The sequence below is a fragment of the Callorhinchus milii genome, unplaced genomic scaffold (assembly GCF_018977255.1).
Source record: "Callorhinchus milii isolate IMCB2004 unplaced genomic scaffold, IMCB_Cmil_1.0 Scaffold13, whole genome shotgun sequence".
In the NCBI taxonomy this organism is placed as follows: Eukaryota; Metazoa; Chordata; class Chondrichthyes; order Chimaeriformes; family Callorhinchidae; genus Callorhinchus; species Callorhinchus milii.
In genome coordinates this window covers 17,363,488-17,380,769 of record NW_024704754.1, presented here as the reverse complement: position 1 = coordinate 17,380,769, position 17,282 = coordinate 17,363,488, and the positions used below count along the sequence as shown (strand labels likewise).

General features: G+C 39.9%; 1 protein-coding gene across 6 annotated transcripts in view; it reads right to left on the bottom strand.

Moving 5' to 3' along the window:
• rbm27 (RNA binding motif protein 27) overlaps positions 1-17,282 on the bottom strand; it is a 36,495-nt gene that overhangs the window by 4,314 nt on the left and 14,899 nt on the right. For 3 of the 6 annotated variants that reach the window (XM_042339968.1, XM_042339972.1, XM_042339973.1), the window contains exons 8-21: positions 15,300-15,431; positions 14,395-14,475; positions 14,075-14,224; positions 13,206-13,350; positions 12,921-13,080; positions 12,077-12,304; positions 11,782-11,925; positions 11,127-11,252; positions 10,419-10,493; positions 10,066-10,233; positions 9,826-9,930; positions 8,813-9,004; positions 8,148-8,231; positions 6,568-6,678 (exon numbers count right to left, since the gene is read on the bottom strand). In XM_042339968.1, the coding sequence (XP_042195902.1) occupies positions 6,568-6,678; positions 8,148-8,231; positions 8,813-9,004; positions 9,826-9,930; positions 10,066-10,233; positions 10,419-10,493; positions 11,127-11,252; positions 11,782-11,925; positions 12,077-12,304; positions 12,921-13,080; positions 13,206-13,350; positions 14,075-14,224; positions 14,395-14,475; positions 15,300-15,431 (1,901 nt within the window). Of the gene's footprint in view, positions 1-615; positions 660-2,924; positions 3,319-6,567; positions 6,679-8,147; positions 8,232-8,812; positions 9,005-9,825; positions 9,931-10,065; positions 10,234-10,418; positions 10,494-11,126; positions 11,253-11,781; positions 11,926-12,076; positions 12,305-12,920; positions 13,081-13,205; positions 13,351-14,074; positions 14,225-14,394; positions 14,476-15,299; positions 15,432-17,282 lie in introns of those variants that run through there. The other 3 variants (XM_042339969.1, XM_042339970.1, XM_042339971.1) reach the window with 3 other exon arrangements.

Genomic DNA, 17,282 nt, shown 5'->3' with positions numbered 1-17,282 from the left:
TTCAGTGATTCTTTCAATGCTCCTTCATAGAATCCTACAGCACAGACGGAGGCCGTTTGGCCCATCGTGCCTGTGCTGGCTCTTCGAAAGAACTACCCAATTGCAGGAGTCCCACCCCCCTACTTTTTCCCCACTCCCCTACTTTCGCAATCTTATTCTTTTCAAACAAATATCCTTTTGAAAGTTATTATTGAAAGTTATTATTATCCGCTTCCACCACCCTCTCAGGCAGTGCATTCACTGCGGAAAGAAAATTCTCCTCATCTCCCCTCTGGTTCTTTTCCCAATTATCTTGAATCTCTGTCCTCTGGTTACCAACCCACCCGCCAGTGGAATTTGGCTGCCAATACTAATCTATTTGGGGTATTTGGGAGCTGCCTGTCTTAGTCTGGGGTGGAGAGGGAGTTAGGACAGTCAAAAACACACGAGGTGAAAAATGGAAACGAAACAATCTGTTTCTTCTCATCCTTGATCTGAAACGAGTCAGCAAACACCTGCCTTCTTTTCCCACCCACCACCCCCAAAAGCCTGCCGAGGAGTCAGCATTTAACCGATCCCTTTGGCCTCAATCTACTCCAGACATTAACTCTTAGGTGCAAATCAATTATTCCTTACATTTATCAGTGGCTGGTCCCCACCTCAGTTTTCCTTTCCTGGTTCTGTGAAAAAAATACCTCTTTACAAACTTTATCACAATTTAAAAAAAAAACAAGAGACCTTCCCTTTCCCCTGTCCCATCATATCTCTTGCTGTAACAGATCAACTCTCTAGTCACCCTCATCATTGCTCTTCCCCCATTCCTGCCTTTTATCCCTTTATCCTTTGGAGAATTGATCCAATACATAAATCTTTCCATTCCTTTAAAGACTTGAGACGGGCCTTGAAGGAGGCAATGGAAGGGAAGAGGAGAAAGGACTGTGGGTTGGAGTTCTAATAGGTGTTACTTAAAAAAAAGTTACAGTAAACAGAATATCGAAATATTTTTCACCAAAACAAGGCACCCTCGCATTAAATATTTTTGCACACCTTACCTTTTCTTAATGCCATTCCTGCCATTTTTCTGCCCCGTTGCTAAGCTTCTGCAGACATAAACTTCCCCCATTACATCTCGGTTTCCCGTGGGACTAATCACCAGTTCATAAGTTTAACGCACCCGCGCTCTTCGTAACTCTCGCCAAAACATCAATATAATTACGATCAGCAGGCAGGCAGGCAGTCTTGTCTTTTCCCCACAAAGTCTCTGACACCTGGCAGTCCTCACTAACAAGTTCTCCTGCTCAAATTTAGCAATTAATCTCCCGGCTTGAATTCAAAATACACATTTGCTCCACGTGGCCATTCCTAACATTGCTAGAGTACACTTGGGAGCAAGCTTTACTGTTTGAAGCAGTGGGAGGCAGAGTGCACATGAATCATGGTTTAAGTTAAAAAAAANCTTTCCTTTTACTGTACAACATGTTGTCTCAACACAAATGGGAGATTGAAAGGGAAAAGAACAATTACAAGCGCCATGCAAGCAGTGAGCGGCCTGACGGGGGGGGGATTAATGAGGTGGAGGGGAAGAAGAGACAACGTTCAAAGGATTTCAATTATTGAGGATTTCAGCACTAATATCTGGGAATCATGTAAGTGGACGAGCAATATTTTACTGAATGAATTACGTAAGTATTTGTGTGTTGAGGACCTCACCGAAGACACGCTTTGTCAGTTAGTCATTTTGCATCAATTCAACCAAATGATTGTGAAATTCGAGAATTAAGGCCATTACATTTAAATTCCCAAGTCGGGGTGAAAGTAAATGCCTTCCAGAACGAATAGCTCGGCGGTTAATCGGAACTTTGGGTCTTTGCCTTAAAGGCAATGCAACAAGGTGAGCTGCCTGTGGTCACCGTGGCCAATTCACAAACACGGTATGTGCACAGCATTCCCTGCATGTGATCCATATTGAAGAACTCTCCAATTCAAGGAGTACTCTTCGAAGTACTCTCTCTTTCTCTCTCTCTCTCTCTACAAATCAGTTGATTGCTGCCTATGTGCTGGTACTTCCACCTCCACTGTACTAGCTGTGTTGTAAACGGAACCACACTAAACGCAGGACGGTTGGATCTCACTCATACGGCTGGAATTCCTCAGGTCGATCAACAAATAAATGATAACCTCAATATTATCTGCTACGTTTCAAGGGCGGACTTGCATGCTGGGATATCCGCCCAAGTATTACAGCGCAATAATGAATCACGGCAACCCCCTGCTCCCCAAATCTGTCCTGTTATCGTCAACAGCTTGACCCGTTGGCAGGAGCTCTCAATCACCTAGCTTTAAACCATTGCGATTTTCTTGTTTTTCTGTCTTCGAGCCTGTTAAGTAAGCGCTCGCTCCTTTACCATTGTAAGCTGTAAATGCATATGGGTCGATTAATTTTTTTTTTTTTTTTTTTTGGAGTGGGACAAGATGACTTAATTCAATCAAGAGAGCAACCAATTCCACCATTCCCTGAAGCTCTCTCTCCCCCAAGAATAAGGGACACTAAAGATGGTCCGGATGGAAAAATAAAAATGTGTCAGTAACTTCCATAAGACTAACAATAACTTTTCAGAGATCAGCAGAACTGAAAATAAAACCGGGTAAAGTTGGTAGTTAGTCAGCTTACTGCCTCACCTTCACACTGAAAAATTATTTTGCAGGAAAAAAAAAGGATTTAGTTCAAATAAAAGCATAACGGCAGAGCACCACTGAAAACTAACCTTCCTGACTTACGCTCAGACCACCAGACAACTAATATTGGGGGGGAAATAAAAAAACTAAAAATTTAAAATAACTTTGCATTTTAAACATTGGCAAATCAGTGCCACAGAAACTAGAATTTTTTGTGTGAAGTTTATTAAATGGTATTAGGTACCAGACACTTGACATCATACTAATACTTCCAAAACAACAGCAACAAAATGTTTTATTTCAAGATTCTTTGGTACATAAATTTATCTACTACATACATACTGTACATGCATGCATCACAATATCAGCTTCGTCTTGTTTTTTTTGAGGGGGGGAGGGGAGCTGAGTGGGAGGGGTATGTAATATATGATGCCCGCTTTTTTATTATTATTGTTATTATTTTAAATCCACTGCATTTCACATTTTCCCTACTTGACTTTCTTTTCCAGAACAGTGCGTTATACATTGAATGGAGTATGTGCCATAATACAGTCCTACAAGTGCTGGGCTTTTCCAGTTAATTGCTTTATGCATCAAATGCCTTGCTGTATTACAGCTATAGATTCCTCATCAGTGACCTCCTTCCTGACGGTGTCCCTGGAGCTGGAATTACACATAATATTGGTTTAAGTAAACTCCAGCTGATGGGACTGGATAAATCCACATCTAGACCCTATATACAGAGTAGTCCAACCTTTTGGCTGCCAAGGGCCAGATGCCCTATTTGAGAAACTTCCGAGGGCTGCATTATGCAATATTTTTGTGTTTCCCTTCCAGAAACATGACGTGACATTTACAGGTTATGGAGGGAGCGGGTAGGCCAGATGAAATGGTGGGTGGGGGGGGGATGAAATCGGCCCACGGGCTGCCAGTTGGACCACCCTGACCTGTAACAAACTAACCTGGTATTGATTGGGGTTTCATCATTTTGTAATTGAACTGTCCAAGCAATTCAGCTCAAATTTTGGCTCAACGTGGCTGAATACTCAAAATATTCACCCGCTAACTGGTAGAGGAAAGACAACACTACAGGCGTTTTATTTGAATCCAGCTGTGAAATGTAAATCCTAAGTAATACAGGGTTTTGCTTCTTTTTTTATTAAATGTGTTAATTCCCACTCTTGGTTTTGTAAAAAAAAAATCAACGATTGGTCGATTTAATGGAAGCACAAACAAGGCGGTTAAATACGGCATCTTTTTTCTCTCGTGTGCTACACGGTTCTTAATCTGTTCATAAGTTAACGCCGTCATATTTTTAATAATAAAAATATAAGCATTTTCGAATTCCAACACATATTGTAATTTATTTAGAAAAATAATAACGGTCTTAAAAGTAACAAGCGTTCGTCAGAAGTTAGAACAAATAATGGCTGTGTTATTTATGGTCGGCCTCCCCTACGATCCTATATATAAGCAAACTGCTAAGCTGTGACAACAATAAAACTACTGTATTTGCTTTCACAACCGCTTCCTCAAAATCGTTCAGACAATCGATTGTTTTGAATGAAGGACACGTCAGCAACGCTTGAAAGTTGATTTAAGTTTTGAGAATGCATGCTGATTATTTTGATATAACAATTGAATTACGCCATATAAACAACTCCAGACACCCTAGCTAACGATTCAGCAACGGCAACTCAAAACAGTTTTAACTCCTATTTCTCTCCCCAATGTTAAAACACTGAATACTTAAAACATTGAAGTGCCATAACTTTTGTATCTCAAAATTTATTTATTGAATTATTAACTAGAATTCAAAAGAATATCATTTCTTGAATTAAATCCCAATCAGAAACTATCATAAATGAGATGCACTTCGAAATTATGCACTCAACTCGGACTCAACACATATAATCTTTGCATTCGATATAGCGCCTTATAGCGGCGTCGAGATTCTCAAAGTGCTTCACAGGATATTCTGTTAAATGGTCTCGATTGTGTGGTCAAAGCGATTCACAGGATATACTGTAAAGTGGTTCTGACTGTGTTTTGTGGGCAAAATGCTGTGATCAGCAATTTATTTCATTTCCCGCGTAAATTATTTACTGCAATCTGCTGGTAGGTGGAAGAAAGCTATATTCTCCCACCAAGCAAGCGATCATGGACTGACTGTAGGGGTCATAGGTTTGACAATAAAATATCACTCGGTATCAAAAAGAATTGATATATATCAGTCGACGGGCAGCAACCGAACCTGAATTAAGCAAAGACTTGGGATGATTTTCTCTGAGCTTTGCTCAAAATGAACTACAAGGAGAAATCTGTTAAAATAGCATAAAATGGCTATTTTTACAACTCTCCAGATTTTTTGCCTTAATGTAAAAGTTCTGACTTATCTGCTGGCACATATTCCTCTATATTGGAATGCATTGTTACTGGAACCTCAAAAACACACAAGCTGTAGTCTGCTTTATAACTCTGCCTTTGAGATAATAGGAAGGCGGGGGGGGGGGGAGGGGGAGGGAAGCCATGCTATAGTTAGGTAACACTATGTATGACTGAATCGTAGCCAGTAGTTAAAATCCGAAACTGTCGGATATCAAAGCGTTAGTGATGCTATACTGTAGTTTTATTTTCTTTATAAATGTAAGTGCTTGACATTTGACTGTTTTGACTTAACACTGTTGTTACTAATGATCCACGGGCACAAATATTTGACAAACAGAGGCGGGTCAGCAAGAGATTAAGGGTATGAAGTATGGGAAAAATACCAGGCCAACTATATGAATTTTGACTTCTTGTCCATTTTTTTTAGAAAGAATGGCCTTGGGCTCTCGGAGGACAGCTGCAACTTTCCTGAACCAGCATGTTTTCTAATACTATGTTTCCCACTCGAATTGCAAATGGGTTAGACGCACAATGGGCACGTGGAAAAGGGATGTAAAACCACCTTTCAAATGCGCTTCCTGATTCTGTGAGAAAACGTGTCCTAGTGTTTCCGCAGACCAAATTCCTGGGGTGTGAAATGACATCAACACACGTTACTCAGACATCTTAGTCAATTCATTTAATGTTGTAAAAAGGAAGCGTGGTATGGATTCCAGTGAAAATATTCGTTTCAACAGTTCCTCGAACCCACCTATCCTTAAAATCGATGTGAATAATGAACCATACAGTATTCTAACACTAAAAATTCAATTTTTTTAAATATTAAGTATTAGTTCAATTCTCCAGCCTATCACAGTTTTCAGAATTGCCAGTGAGATGGGGGGGGGGGTATGTATCCAGGTTAAAATCATTGAACCCGTTAATGTGCCTGTTTCAAGCCAAGCACAGAGATAATATTCCCATCAATCTGCTTCCTGGGCAAACAGGAGTTCTCTAGTGTACGTGCAAAGGGAACAAGCACAGACAAAGCTTGTGCCTGTAATAAGTACACACCGGGTTCTTGTCCAAGCGAGAGATGGGAGTTTGTGTTAGTTGTGTGTATATTGATTTGAGCTTCCTTCCTCTTCCTCACAGAATTGAATGGATAGGGTTGAGTGGGACCAACAGTAGGTCTAATCCTACCTTATAGTCGTTACTCTAGGTTGACAACTAAAGATAGAGACAATGCAGTAGTTTGTAGTGCAATCCGCAGGTTGTACACAACACAGAAAACGGTTAAAAAAAACCTGCACTGAGGACAAAGAGAGAGGTTGGATCTGATCTACTCCTGTGTCGTATTCCTCTCCTACTTAATCTTTACGGTTTGCGTTTCTACTTTAATAACTAGGAGGTATGTACATACATCCGGCCCCTTCCTCCTGGGTTAGTGCACGTGACGAGTATCTGTCCGTCAAGAATCTGAGAACCACTAACACACTATTACTCCGAGCATTGGGCAATTCTATGGCCAGTGCAGTTCAGTACCTCTTCTTTTGTTTCCTCCTCCTCTGCTTCCGTTGATACTGAAGGTGCTTTTGTCTTGTACCAGGAGATCTGAAGGTTTCTTCCTTTAAACTTTGCTCCCTGATTGGCAGCCTGTGTGCAATTTAGAGTCACAGATCAAAAAATTTAAATGGTAACTTTTTTTTAAAAAAATTAAAAACACACGACACACACTATATGCAGATTTTTTCAAATAATAATCCTTGCATTTGATATAGCACCTTATCACGTCGTTGAATATACTGTAAAGTGCAGTGACTGTTTTGTGGGCAAAATATTTCTTATAGCAATTTATTTATTTATTATAACGAATCTATTGCCTCTAATTTTCCCAAAACTCTCCAGGAATATTACAGTATAACATTAGAATGTCTAGATACAGTCAATTTTCACTCCATTCTCTTCGTGAACTGATGTCAGCTCTGACTGGAGTAATTATAGGTGACCCCATAACTTGAAATTAGGTGAACTGTCAGAGATGAGTTCCCTCATCAAGTAGGTGGAAACAGCAAGTTTGATTGACCGGCCACACTACCTACTGCCTCTTCCCTCTTCTTGAAAGTCAGATTCACTCTTGCACAAGAAGTGCACGTAACAATGAATTCATGGAAGGAATGTAGGCATTTAAAGCAGAGCAATGATGTAAGCTCCAACAAGACTATAAAGTGCATCCCTGGAGAGGTGGACAGTTGAAGGCAAGATTCTCTCGGGCCGTGCACATAATTTTGTAGTTGGTGAATTCTGAGAGGTAAAGTAGAGGAACTGCTTGTGAGATTTCGCCTGTTGCTTTCTTTAATAAAGGGTGGGGGACGGAGTGGGAGAGAAAGACTTAGGAATTCTTTAATACTTCCTCCCCCTATACCTGTCCTTCTCTCAATAGATTAAAAAAATCAGCTCCCTCCCCTCTTAAATAATGGGAAACTCTTCTGAAGGAAAACAAATAATTTTCCAGTTACTTTCTTGTTGTCTATTTTACAATGCCTTTGCGTGTTTGTGACGAGCTCCAATGAGCAGTCTGATCATGCAGAAAATAGTCCCTGTACAGCTACTTAAAATACACAAATATGTATACCGCCAGGGTAAAATCCTTGAAACTGTTAATGTGCTTGTTTGGAGCCTAACACACAGATAATATTCCCATCAATCTGCTTCCTGAGCAAACGGGAGTTCTCCAGTGTAAGTGCAATGGCAGTTTAAAGAAATTCTATTTTTTTACCCCCAAGTTAATATTTGACACGCTTCCAATTTTGGTACAATTGAAGTTTTCTGCACCTAAAGGTTTTAATCATCTAACATCTTAAATCATTTGACACAAACACTGGATTTGAGACAAAAGGGCGAAATCTGCTCTGTCTCATCACAAACAACGCGTTTTGTGAAAAGTCACAAAATTCACCTCAAATTTGTGGGGGGTTTTAAATATTAATTTGTAAAATCTATTTTCCATCTACAATATGTAAGGAATCATTATATTTTATAAGGAAACAAACATTTAGCAAGACTATATAAAATGTAGGCAGCAATGTCAGTTCCAATGCTCTATGACTGTCGTTGCGACTTACATTTTCTGCTTCAATTCTTGACTTGAATGTTAGTCTAACACTCAGAGGGATATCATCCTGAAGATCTTCCACTTCCCCAAATTTCTAGAGGGAAAAAAACAACAAAAAACATTTTACAAACACCAGTTTATTGTCTCTAAATAATAGAATTGCGCTGAAGGATTGAGCCACCTGTGCAGATTCTACTAACTACAGTCTAGTTAAAACTTCTTTGATTGTAAGGAATATTTACTACACCCATAATTTTTAAACCAAAATCAACATGGAAATTAAAATGCAGTGATAGACCTATTCCTGTTTTTTTATGTCAAATCTTTTAGTCATTTTAATTTCTGTCCTTATAGCTACAGATCAAATAATAATTTGTTATTACATTCACATAACACCTTTTGCACAGGGAGAATTTTTAAAACAATTCACAAAGACCGAATGGGAGCTCAGAAGAAATAAAATGAGTGGTTTGTGCTGAAACATGTGCACATGCTGATGTGAGGGTTAGATCAGTCGTTAAACAATTTACCCCATAAACAATTTACCCATGATCAGTTTGCAAACCGATGCTCACCGTTGGGGCTCACACAAGATAGGAACCGAAAGAGGCCATTCAGACTTTCGGCAGTCTGCAAGGATTACCCAACACTGAACGCAGTTTTGCATCGACTTACTGAGAAATGTGGCATTAACTCCTCCTTTTCCTCCTCTGTGAAGCCAAACACGGTCAGTGTCTTGGGCCTGTGATCGACCACCATGTGCATCTGCGCTCCTCTCCCCCTCACACTCCGGCCTCGGCCTCGCCCGCGACCTCGCGCCAGCAAAGCCTTGCCACGGCCTCCGGGAAGAATTCCCAACCGTGCGGCCTGAAAACAGACAACGCAGCGCGTAATTTTTTTTTAAAAAATCCACTCTCGGTTTTAAATTCAAATGTAATCAAACTTTCTTGTTAATAGTCACATTATATTCACGTTAACACATTGCATTTGCGTTCCTTTCAGTCAGTGAATGTACGGTTTGTTGCCTTACATGAGAATCTGGTTAAATAGGATTTATACCCGACTGAACACCCAACATTTAAAACTTTCCACTCACAGCAGCTCGAGTTTTGAAAGCGTCTTACATGATACTTTCGCTCCACTTTAATCAGCGTCACATTTTCACTTTTCTACATTTTCGTTCAGGAAAAGTTCTCGAACTTATTTTATTGGGTTTTATGTTGCTGGGAGAGGACGGAAAACCATTCAAGCTCTCCATCTCGGTTTCACCTAAATCCAATGATGTGCTTGTTGGTCACATTCATTCAGAACTGGTTGAGATAACCTCGAGATAACCTCAACACTTTCAATCATCAGTCTAAGCTGGATTCAAAGGCAGGTATCCAACATGAAGACAGAATACTCACTAATTGCACATCTTGTCTCCTTTTTGCTCATTCCTAGAGATGCTTGAATGTGGGTTCCCCTCCACCTCACCCCTTCCCTCCTTCAAGGCCCATCTCAAGACTTTTCTTTTCGGCTGTACCTTTAGTCATCCTCCCTCAATGAATCCTACCCACAACTCGGGTGCAAACTCCTCAATTGGCCAGCACCTTGGGACGTCCTCCCGACGTGAAAGGCACTGCTTAATGCAATTTGTTGTAGTTGTGGGCTGCTGATTCAATGTGGAAGATCTGAACAGCACTAACCTCGAGTTGGAGCTGGTTCAGTTTTTTCCGCAAATCCGTGGTGTCCTCCCCAGAGTTCAGCTTCTTGTGGAAATCCAGTTCCGCGTCCAGTAACTCTTTCTGTGCCTGAGTCGTCAATAAGAGGAAAGAAAAAAAATGACATGATCTTTACACTTATCTCTCAAAAGACTACATCGAAGGCTAGAAGATTCCACTTTGTTTTGGAGTCAATAGAGAGCGTTTATATTTATTTAGACTCACATCAGACTTTGATTTGAGCTGTGATGGTAAAGATGTTGATGGAGATGTTGCTTTCAGTTCATCTCGCAGCTGCGATATTCTTTCCGTCAAATCTTTAATGGTTTTCATTATTTTGGCTCGTTCTTCCTTTTTCATCGTTTTATTTTTTTCCAGCTTGCAAATTAATACCTGAATGAATTTGATAATGGGGAGTGGGGGTGGGGGGGGGGGGTGGGGGAGGGAAAGAAAACTTTCAGTGTTTCAAACGTGGCTCAATTGTTAAACCACATAAAGCAGGAATGTATTGTAGTGAGTGATGCACATCTAAGAGTTTAATTCCCTTCATTTCTAAGAGATTTTTCCAGCAGACTTACCTTCTGGTACTCGATTTGTTTTTCCAACATTTCTTGCTTCTTTTTTCTCATATCTTGTTGCAACTTTAAAGCTTCCTGAAATGAACAAGAGGAAATCAGCTTTGAGTAAAACGTACCGTTACACAGATTTTGCCAATTACGGACTGTGCTTTCACAAATAAAACTCACAAGCAACAGTCAGGAGCGGGTTATCTCACTACTTGGGAGTTTGTTGCTTTTAACTAGCAATAGGGATACGTTCCATTTTTAACCAATGTAAGATCTCACTAAAATCACTAATCATAAATTCAATTTTTTTCAAGATAGTAGTCATATCCAGCATACAAGCAAACGACACTATCGAAAACTTTCAAAAGTCACTTATTTAGGCCTTCTCACTCACTAAAGAAAATGATTGTTTTCATACATACTGGAATCATGTCTCCAGTAAAGAAAGGCAAACAATTATGAAACAGTCAGAAGAAATGGTCTGGTATCTGTTCAGGTCTTTTAAACCTTTCCGACATTAGAGTTCTAATAAGAGGCCCTTCAATGGGTACTATTTGACAACATTGTGAATGAAATCACCTGAATTTTAATGCTTCCCATTTAATGCTTTATGTCACTCGTGTTGTTTTGACTCAGTTTGAGTCTTCGAAAGTTAATTCAAACAAAATGAAAGAGTTGATTCAATTTAAATGGAAACTCCGGTGAAAGTTTATGCAGTACCTGTTTTTTCTTCAGGGCTTCTTTGGCTTCGAGCCCTTTACTGACTGTAACAGAGGATTTGGGGGTCGTCTTGACGGCAGCTGCACTATATCCTGGTTTTACTAGGCTTGTGGAAGAAGGCGGTCCCTGGTGTGAAGCAAAACGGTACAATAATTCTTCTGCACAATAATCATAGGCAAATAAGATGCACTCAATCCACAACTGTTTGTGGGACATTGCTGTGTGAAATTGCCTGCTTCGTTTCATCCACAAAATACAGGTAATTCACTTTACAACATATTCTGAGATGTCTCAATGACGTGATCAGGGACTTTATCAACGCGAGTATTATTACCGTTAACATTTTCACACAGCTCTCTGCAACATCTGATAATAATATCCCTTGCATTTAATACGGCGCCTTATCACATCTTCAAGACAAAGCGCTTCACAGAATATACTGTAAAGTGAATTAACTGTATATTTTGCAGTTAAATGCAGGTCTATGTGCCAGAAAACTACCGATTGGAACTCAAGACCCAAGCAGAATATATTCCAACCAATGTCAAATATCCTCCTGAACCGGTCAAAGCCGCACAGTGAAATTACCAGCGCTGACTGTTGAACTAGTGTGAGGAAGGGGAAAAGTGAAATAGGGAAATACAACACTAATTACCTGTGAACCCTCTCCAATACCACCAGGCTGGCTTGGACTAGTTTGCGTCCCATCCTGTTGACTTCCACCCAACGACCCCAATCGTTGTTTCCTTGGTGTATTTGTGAGAACAAAAGACCCTGGACTTTGATTCCGGTTTAATATCTGGGAAGTAGATAGATAATGGGTTTGAGGTAACAGCATTAAATATTAAAAGTTCAAAAGCTCAGTGAGCCGAACACATAAATTGCAAAGCTCGATTATCACGGACTTCCTGAAACAAGAGGTAGGCGCGCGCCCTGACAGTAAACAGTACCTTATGAACGGAGCTGTGTTGCAATACTGTTGACTGCTGTGACTGTACTTGGTGGTGATGGTGATGTTGATGTTGCTGTGACTGCTGAACTCCATTGTTCTCCCTGTGCCAGTACACCCTAATAAACCTATTGTTTAATACTGCCTCGGTGCTGGAAATGGCCCGTTTGGCCTCCTCGTTCTGCGAGTACTGGATGAGCGCTGCTTCAGGATCTCCACCAAAGGCAACCTGTGGGATTAGACGAAACCCAGGAGTACAGATGGTTGAATAATACTTTTTTTTTTAAAAAAAAGTTGAATCTCTCTGCAGGCCTTGCCATTTTCAAGTTTTGCAACTGAGAAGTGCGTTTAGCTGATTTGTACACAATTCAGAAGCATTGTAGAGGAGAGCAATGAGAAGGGACATTAGATAAGTTATTATAAGGTGCTAAATGGGACAGAGATCGCAAATCCAGAACAATACACCAGGACAAGAGGGCACAGGTTCAGGGCAGCCTAGGGCAATTTTACGACAGACACCAAGCAGTTATTTTATATAGAAGGTAGCAAACAATTTAATCAGTGTTGCTCTGACAAGCCACAAGGGTGGCTAGTGAAATAAATATAATATTCAATTGGAAGGTTGTATTGCCTGAGTTCAAGTACAATAATGTGACTAAATACAGGAGCTTTACTTAGGGATGAAAGAACCTGAAACCTGAACAGGAAGCGCTTGATGTCACCACTAGGTGACAAACACAGTTAAAGATAAGTAAGTGCCATATCTATCATATAAGATGCTGTTCTAGAAAATAGAGCAGCTATTTTGGCAAGCAGTGAAGATGCTTATGCGGTAATTTTCTTACCTGAATGTTGACAATTGTACCAAATTTGCTGAAATGCTCATTGAGCTGTGTGATGGTGTTCATTTCCCTGGGGATTTTGCGAACCTCCAGCTTTGTGTTATCGTAGGTGTGCGGAGGTTTCTTCTGAAAGCCCTGCTTGTTCTGATGGTTAAAGTTTGGCCTGTCGATTTAAGAGAAAGATACTCTATTTCCAGCACTGACATCTCTCCACCAGACAAATGCAACCATTCACAAAGGGAAACAGGAGCACAGATATTACAGACAGAACAAAAGTGCGACTCTTACTTTTCCATCCAAGGTTTCTTCATCGGAGGCCCATCCAGATGCACCACGGTCCTTTTTCGGGATTCTGGCTCGATAACGACCCGTGCAACATTATTGTTCATCACCGTTGTGGCAGACGTCTCAGCCTGGATAATCTTTACAGGCACTGAAACCGTTAAGAGAAGCGACTCAATACTTTGCGGGCAACCTTCCAAAGAATTGACGTACAGAACTGAATTCTATGCAACATACAGGATCGTTCCATCTTAAAATTACTTTGGGCACTCTTTCCATGAAATGCCCCATGTTGTATATTGTTGTCTTGCAACTTTATAGCCCTTGGGAATGATCTGTTGCATCTATTCAGCAAAGAATTTCCTATTCAGATCTCAGGCATGAGTTACAAACCGGTTTATAATTTGCTCAATGTCCCTTTAACTTTACGTATGGAATTCCACAGATACTATGGCGTTTAAATTGACCTAGTTAATCAGCATGATTTTAGGCAGCAAAAGCTTAGGTGAAATTCTATGGACTTTCTTAATAACAATTCACAAAACCAAAACAAGCATTAAATTTAGGCCGACCGCACATTTATCTCTATTTTCTGGCATTTTGTTAAGAATAAAAAAAATCAATAGTATTCCAACGCCAACTCTGGAAGACAATGGGAAATATACAGATGTATTGCAAATATACAGAATCACTGAGGTGTTTGAGCATCCCTTTACATTCAGTAGCCAGTTGAAAAAGAAAGTTCAGCAAAATTTGTAATTGAAAAATTTCTGCACAAACACTACTTGTGAATAATAGGCTTGCCCATCAACTACAGAACAGTGGCTGATAGTTTATAGGACTCATGATCAATCTTAGGTTTTTTTTATTTTTACCTCGTGAACAACCATCCATAGTGTTGGACGTTAACCCGATTAGATTAGGGCGCTCAGTCTGAACCCGTGGGATGTAGTGTCGATACTGAGGCCTAGCTCCCCCAGTTATGCTGGGAGCCTCTGGGTTATATCCATCAGGCTCATAGTTATCTGAAACACAAAGTGAGAATGCTGTAACATTTACCCATATAGTCTCAACCATTCAAGGTTTTAACAGCTCTGAAAGTCAGAATTCAGCTTTGGAGGAATGATAACGTTTTTAAAACCAAGGAAGTTACAACCAAGGTGGCTATTCAAGGCTTGATGGCAAATTTACTGACCTTGGCGATGAACATGTATAATTCTCTGTTTGTCAGTGAATTTAATCTCTGAATGTAGTTCAACCTCCACAAAGCTTGACGCTGTAATGGGAAGACAGGAGGATTGATATTGGAGAAGGATGAGATCAAACGGGCCGAATGGCCTTTTGTGATCTTTTTCTTCTCAACGGACAACCAAGTATGAATTTGTATGTGGAGGCTCAACTACGTTCAAAGAGGAGGGAGACTTCACCTACAGTAGGTTCTCTGACGTGTGACACCAGTAGCTGTGGTTTGTTGGCAAATCCTACACCTCAGATTATCAGTAATTTGTAATTTGTTGGGAGTATCCGTCAATTAAAAAAAGACAGCTTTGTCATCGAGTTACAACCAGAGCCCAATTAATTGTCCCTTTAAAAAATAACACTCCCTTCAATAGATGTTCCTGTTCTTCTCTATTGACGCCTCAAATTGAGTTGGAAAGAATTCCAGAGCTAAAGGTGTTGTCACTTATCCTGTCAGTGAATCTCCCATTTCTGAATGTATAGTTGAACTCCATCAATTTACTAAGACACCAAATTACTTTTGTATTAAAATTAGGACAACAATTAAATGTGGTCAAATATTCAACAACTGGCTGGGAGGAGTGGAAGGAGATATTCAGAACCCAGAATTAAGCAAAATAATAAATAAAAATAAACTCGAAAAAACAAAGTAAAATCCTCAAAAACTTGAAAGGAATGGGTCGTAAATGAAAGGGGGATAAAGCAGAGAAACTAACAATCATCATATGTGGTCATAGCTTTCATTTATCCATCAGAAACTCAAAATGGCAAAAAACTACTTAGGCGAGTACCAATTTAGAATAAAAAACGGCATTTTGACGATCCTGCCTGATATATAAAGAAAGGAATATAATTACTTACATTCTGAAGTCGCATAGGGTGGATACTGAGGTAAAGGTGGGGGTCTTAATCCTGGGAGTGGCAGTGAGGGGACTGTACTAGTCCCAGACACTTCAATGCCGTCTATATTGCTCTTTGGAATTGGATGTGGTCCTAAAAAAGACAGCACAAATTTCACACAAGTCTCACTTAATCCAATCTGGTTCTCAACAGTTTACATATTTTTTTGTTTTTACATAACAGGAGATTCCCTTTAAACTGGTACATATGAATGGCCGATGCAAAGCTCTTGTGGTTTTTAACAGGAAAGAAATGTTCTGCATGTGTGCCGCACAAATAATCTGAGAACTTCAACAAAGCATTTGAGTTTTCATCATTCTCAGTCCAAAATTGACAAGAGTGGCTCTAACACTGACATTTATAATAATATAATAATAATCCTTTCATTTGATATAGTGCTTTTCACGTCTTCTAGATGTCTCAAAACGCTTCACAGGATAGGCTGTAAAGTGAATTGACTGTATATTCGTGGGCGAAACGCGGCAGCCAATTGCGTACAGCTTCGTCCCCACAAACAGTCATGGATTGAAAACGATCAATTTAATATTGTTTTGCTTTGGAGGGATTATTATTAGGTGTGTGGAGTAAGGAAACTTGCCCAAGGTTTCGCCCTCTGCCTGGAATTGAACCCAGGTGTCTCGCTTACAAAGCGAGTGCTCTAACCACTGAGCTGCAGGACTCCATCAATTTCCCACATTTCCCACATCAATTCAGAACTAGTGGAGAACATTAGCAGAACCATCCAAGCTCTTAAAAGTGTCATTTCAATTTCACCAATTTAAAATAAAAATAACATTTAAAATTAAATAAATAAAAATGTGAAGCACTTTAAGGCTTCTCAACAACATGATAAAGTCCTATATTAAATGCAAGGATTATTATTAATTATTACTACCACAAGCTACATGAACAGTTCACCAAAAGACTAAATTCTGGATAGATGAACAGTATGTGGATCGAGAAAACAAGGTGTACTCTTTATGGTTCTCGCATTCACTTATCCTTCATGATCATTGTCCCCCCACCTCCCACCATCACCTCCTCCCACAAACACACACAATTTGTTTCTCATTTTGATGCAAAAAGGTTACCAGATACCATGGAGCTTACGTCGAAACCCTGTACTATTGTTAAATGCTTGAAACCACTGTATTTTTCAAATCAGTAATCATGCCATCATTTCTATTTTAGTGCTCCAGCAATAATGACTGCATATTACATTACACAAGGGATTTTAATTGACTCTGAACACAACACACATTAAAAACCACAAGGGTCTTTCGCAGAGGCACTGTTTAAGATATAATAATAGAACGTGATAAGGCTCTATATCAAATGCAAGGATTATTATTAATTATTATATGCCTGTACCACACTAACGTACATCATCGTGTTAGAGTGGGGTTAAAAAATCCAATCGTCTCACTTCATTCCTAAACTCAGCAGGCAGTTGCACGCATCAACTGCAAGCTCTCCCACAAGGAGGGAGAGTTTAATCAAAAGTACTAAACATCACTGGGTTGTTTTTTATGCATCTATAAGGGGCCAACTCAGAGCAGCATAGTTAGGAGGCCTGAGAGCAGATAATTTACAACCCCCAAACAACACCAAATTGAATTTAACGTCGGGAGGACGTTCCCAGTGTGCTGAAACGGAAATGTTCGCCTACATCGCAGGAACAACTCTGAAAATATTTCTCAAGTGTGAAACAGGGCTCCTATTTTGCACTAAATAAATACTGCGCATCTGTTCAAAGCGAGCCAATAGACAGACCTAACCCATTTTTAATGAATTCCTTTATTCTCAGCACAGGAATACTCAACATAAGAATTGCTAAATGATAAAAGACCAAGGTCCATCCAGTGCCTTCTACTATCCTGGCAGTCGCATACACAGGTCAAACTATGTACTGTATCCCGAGATATTATTTCCTAACAAAAATCT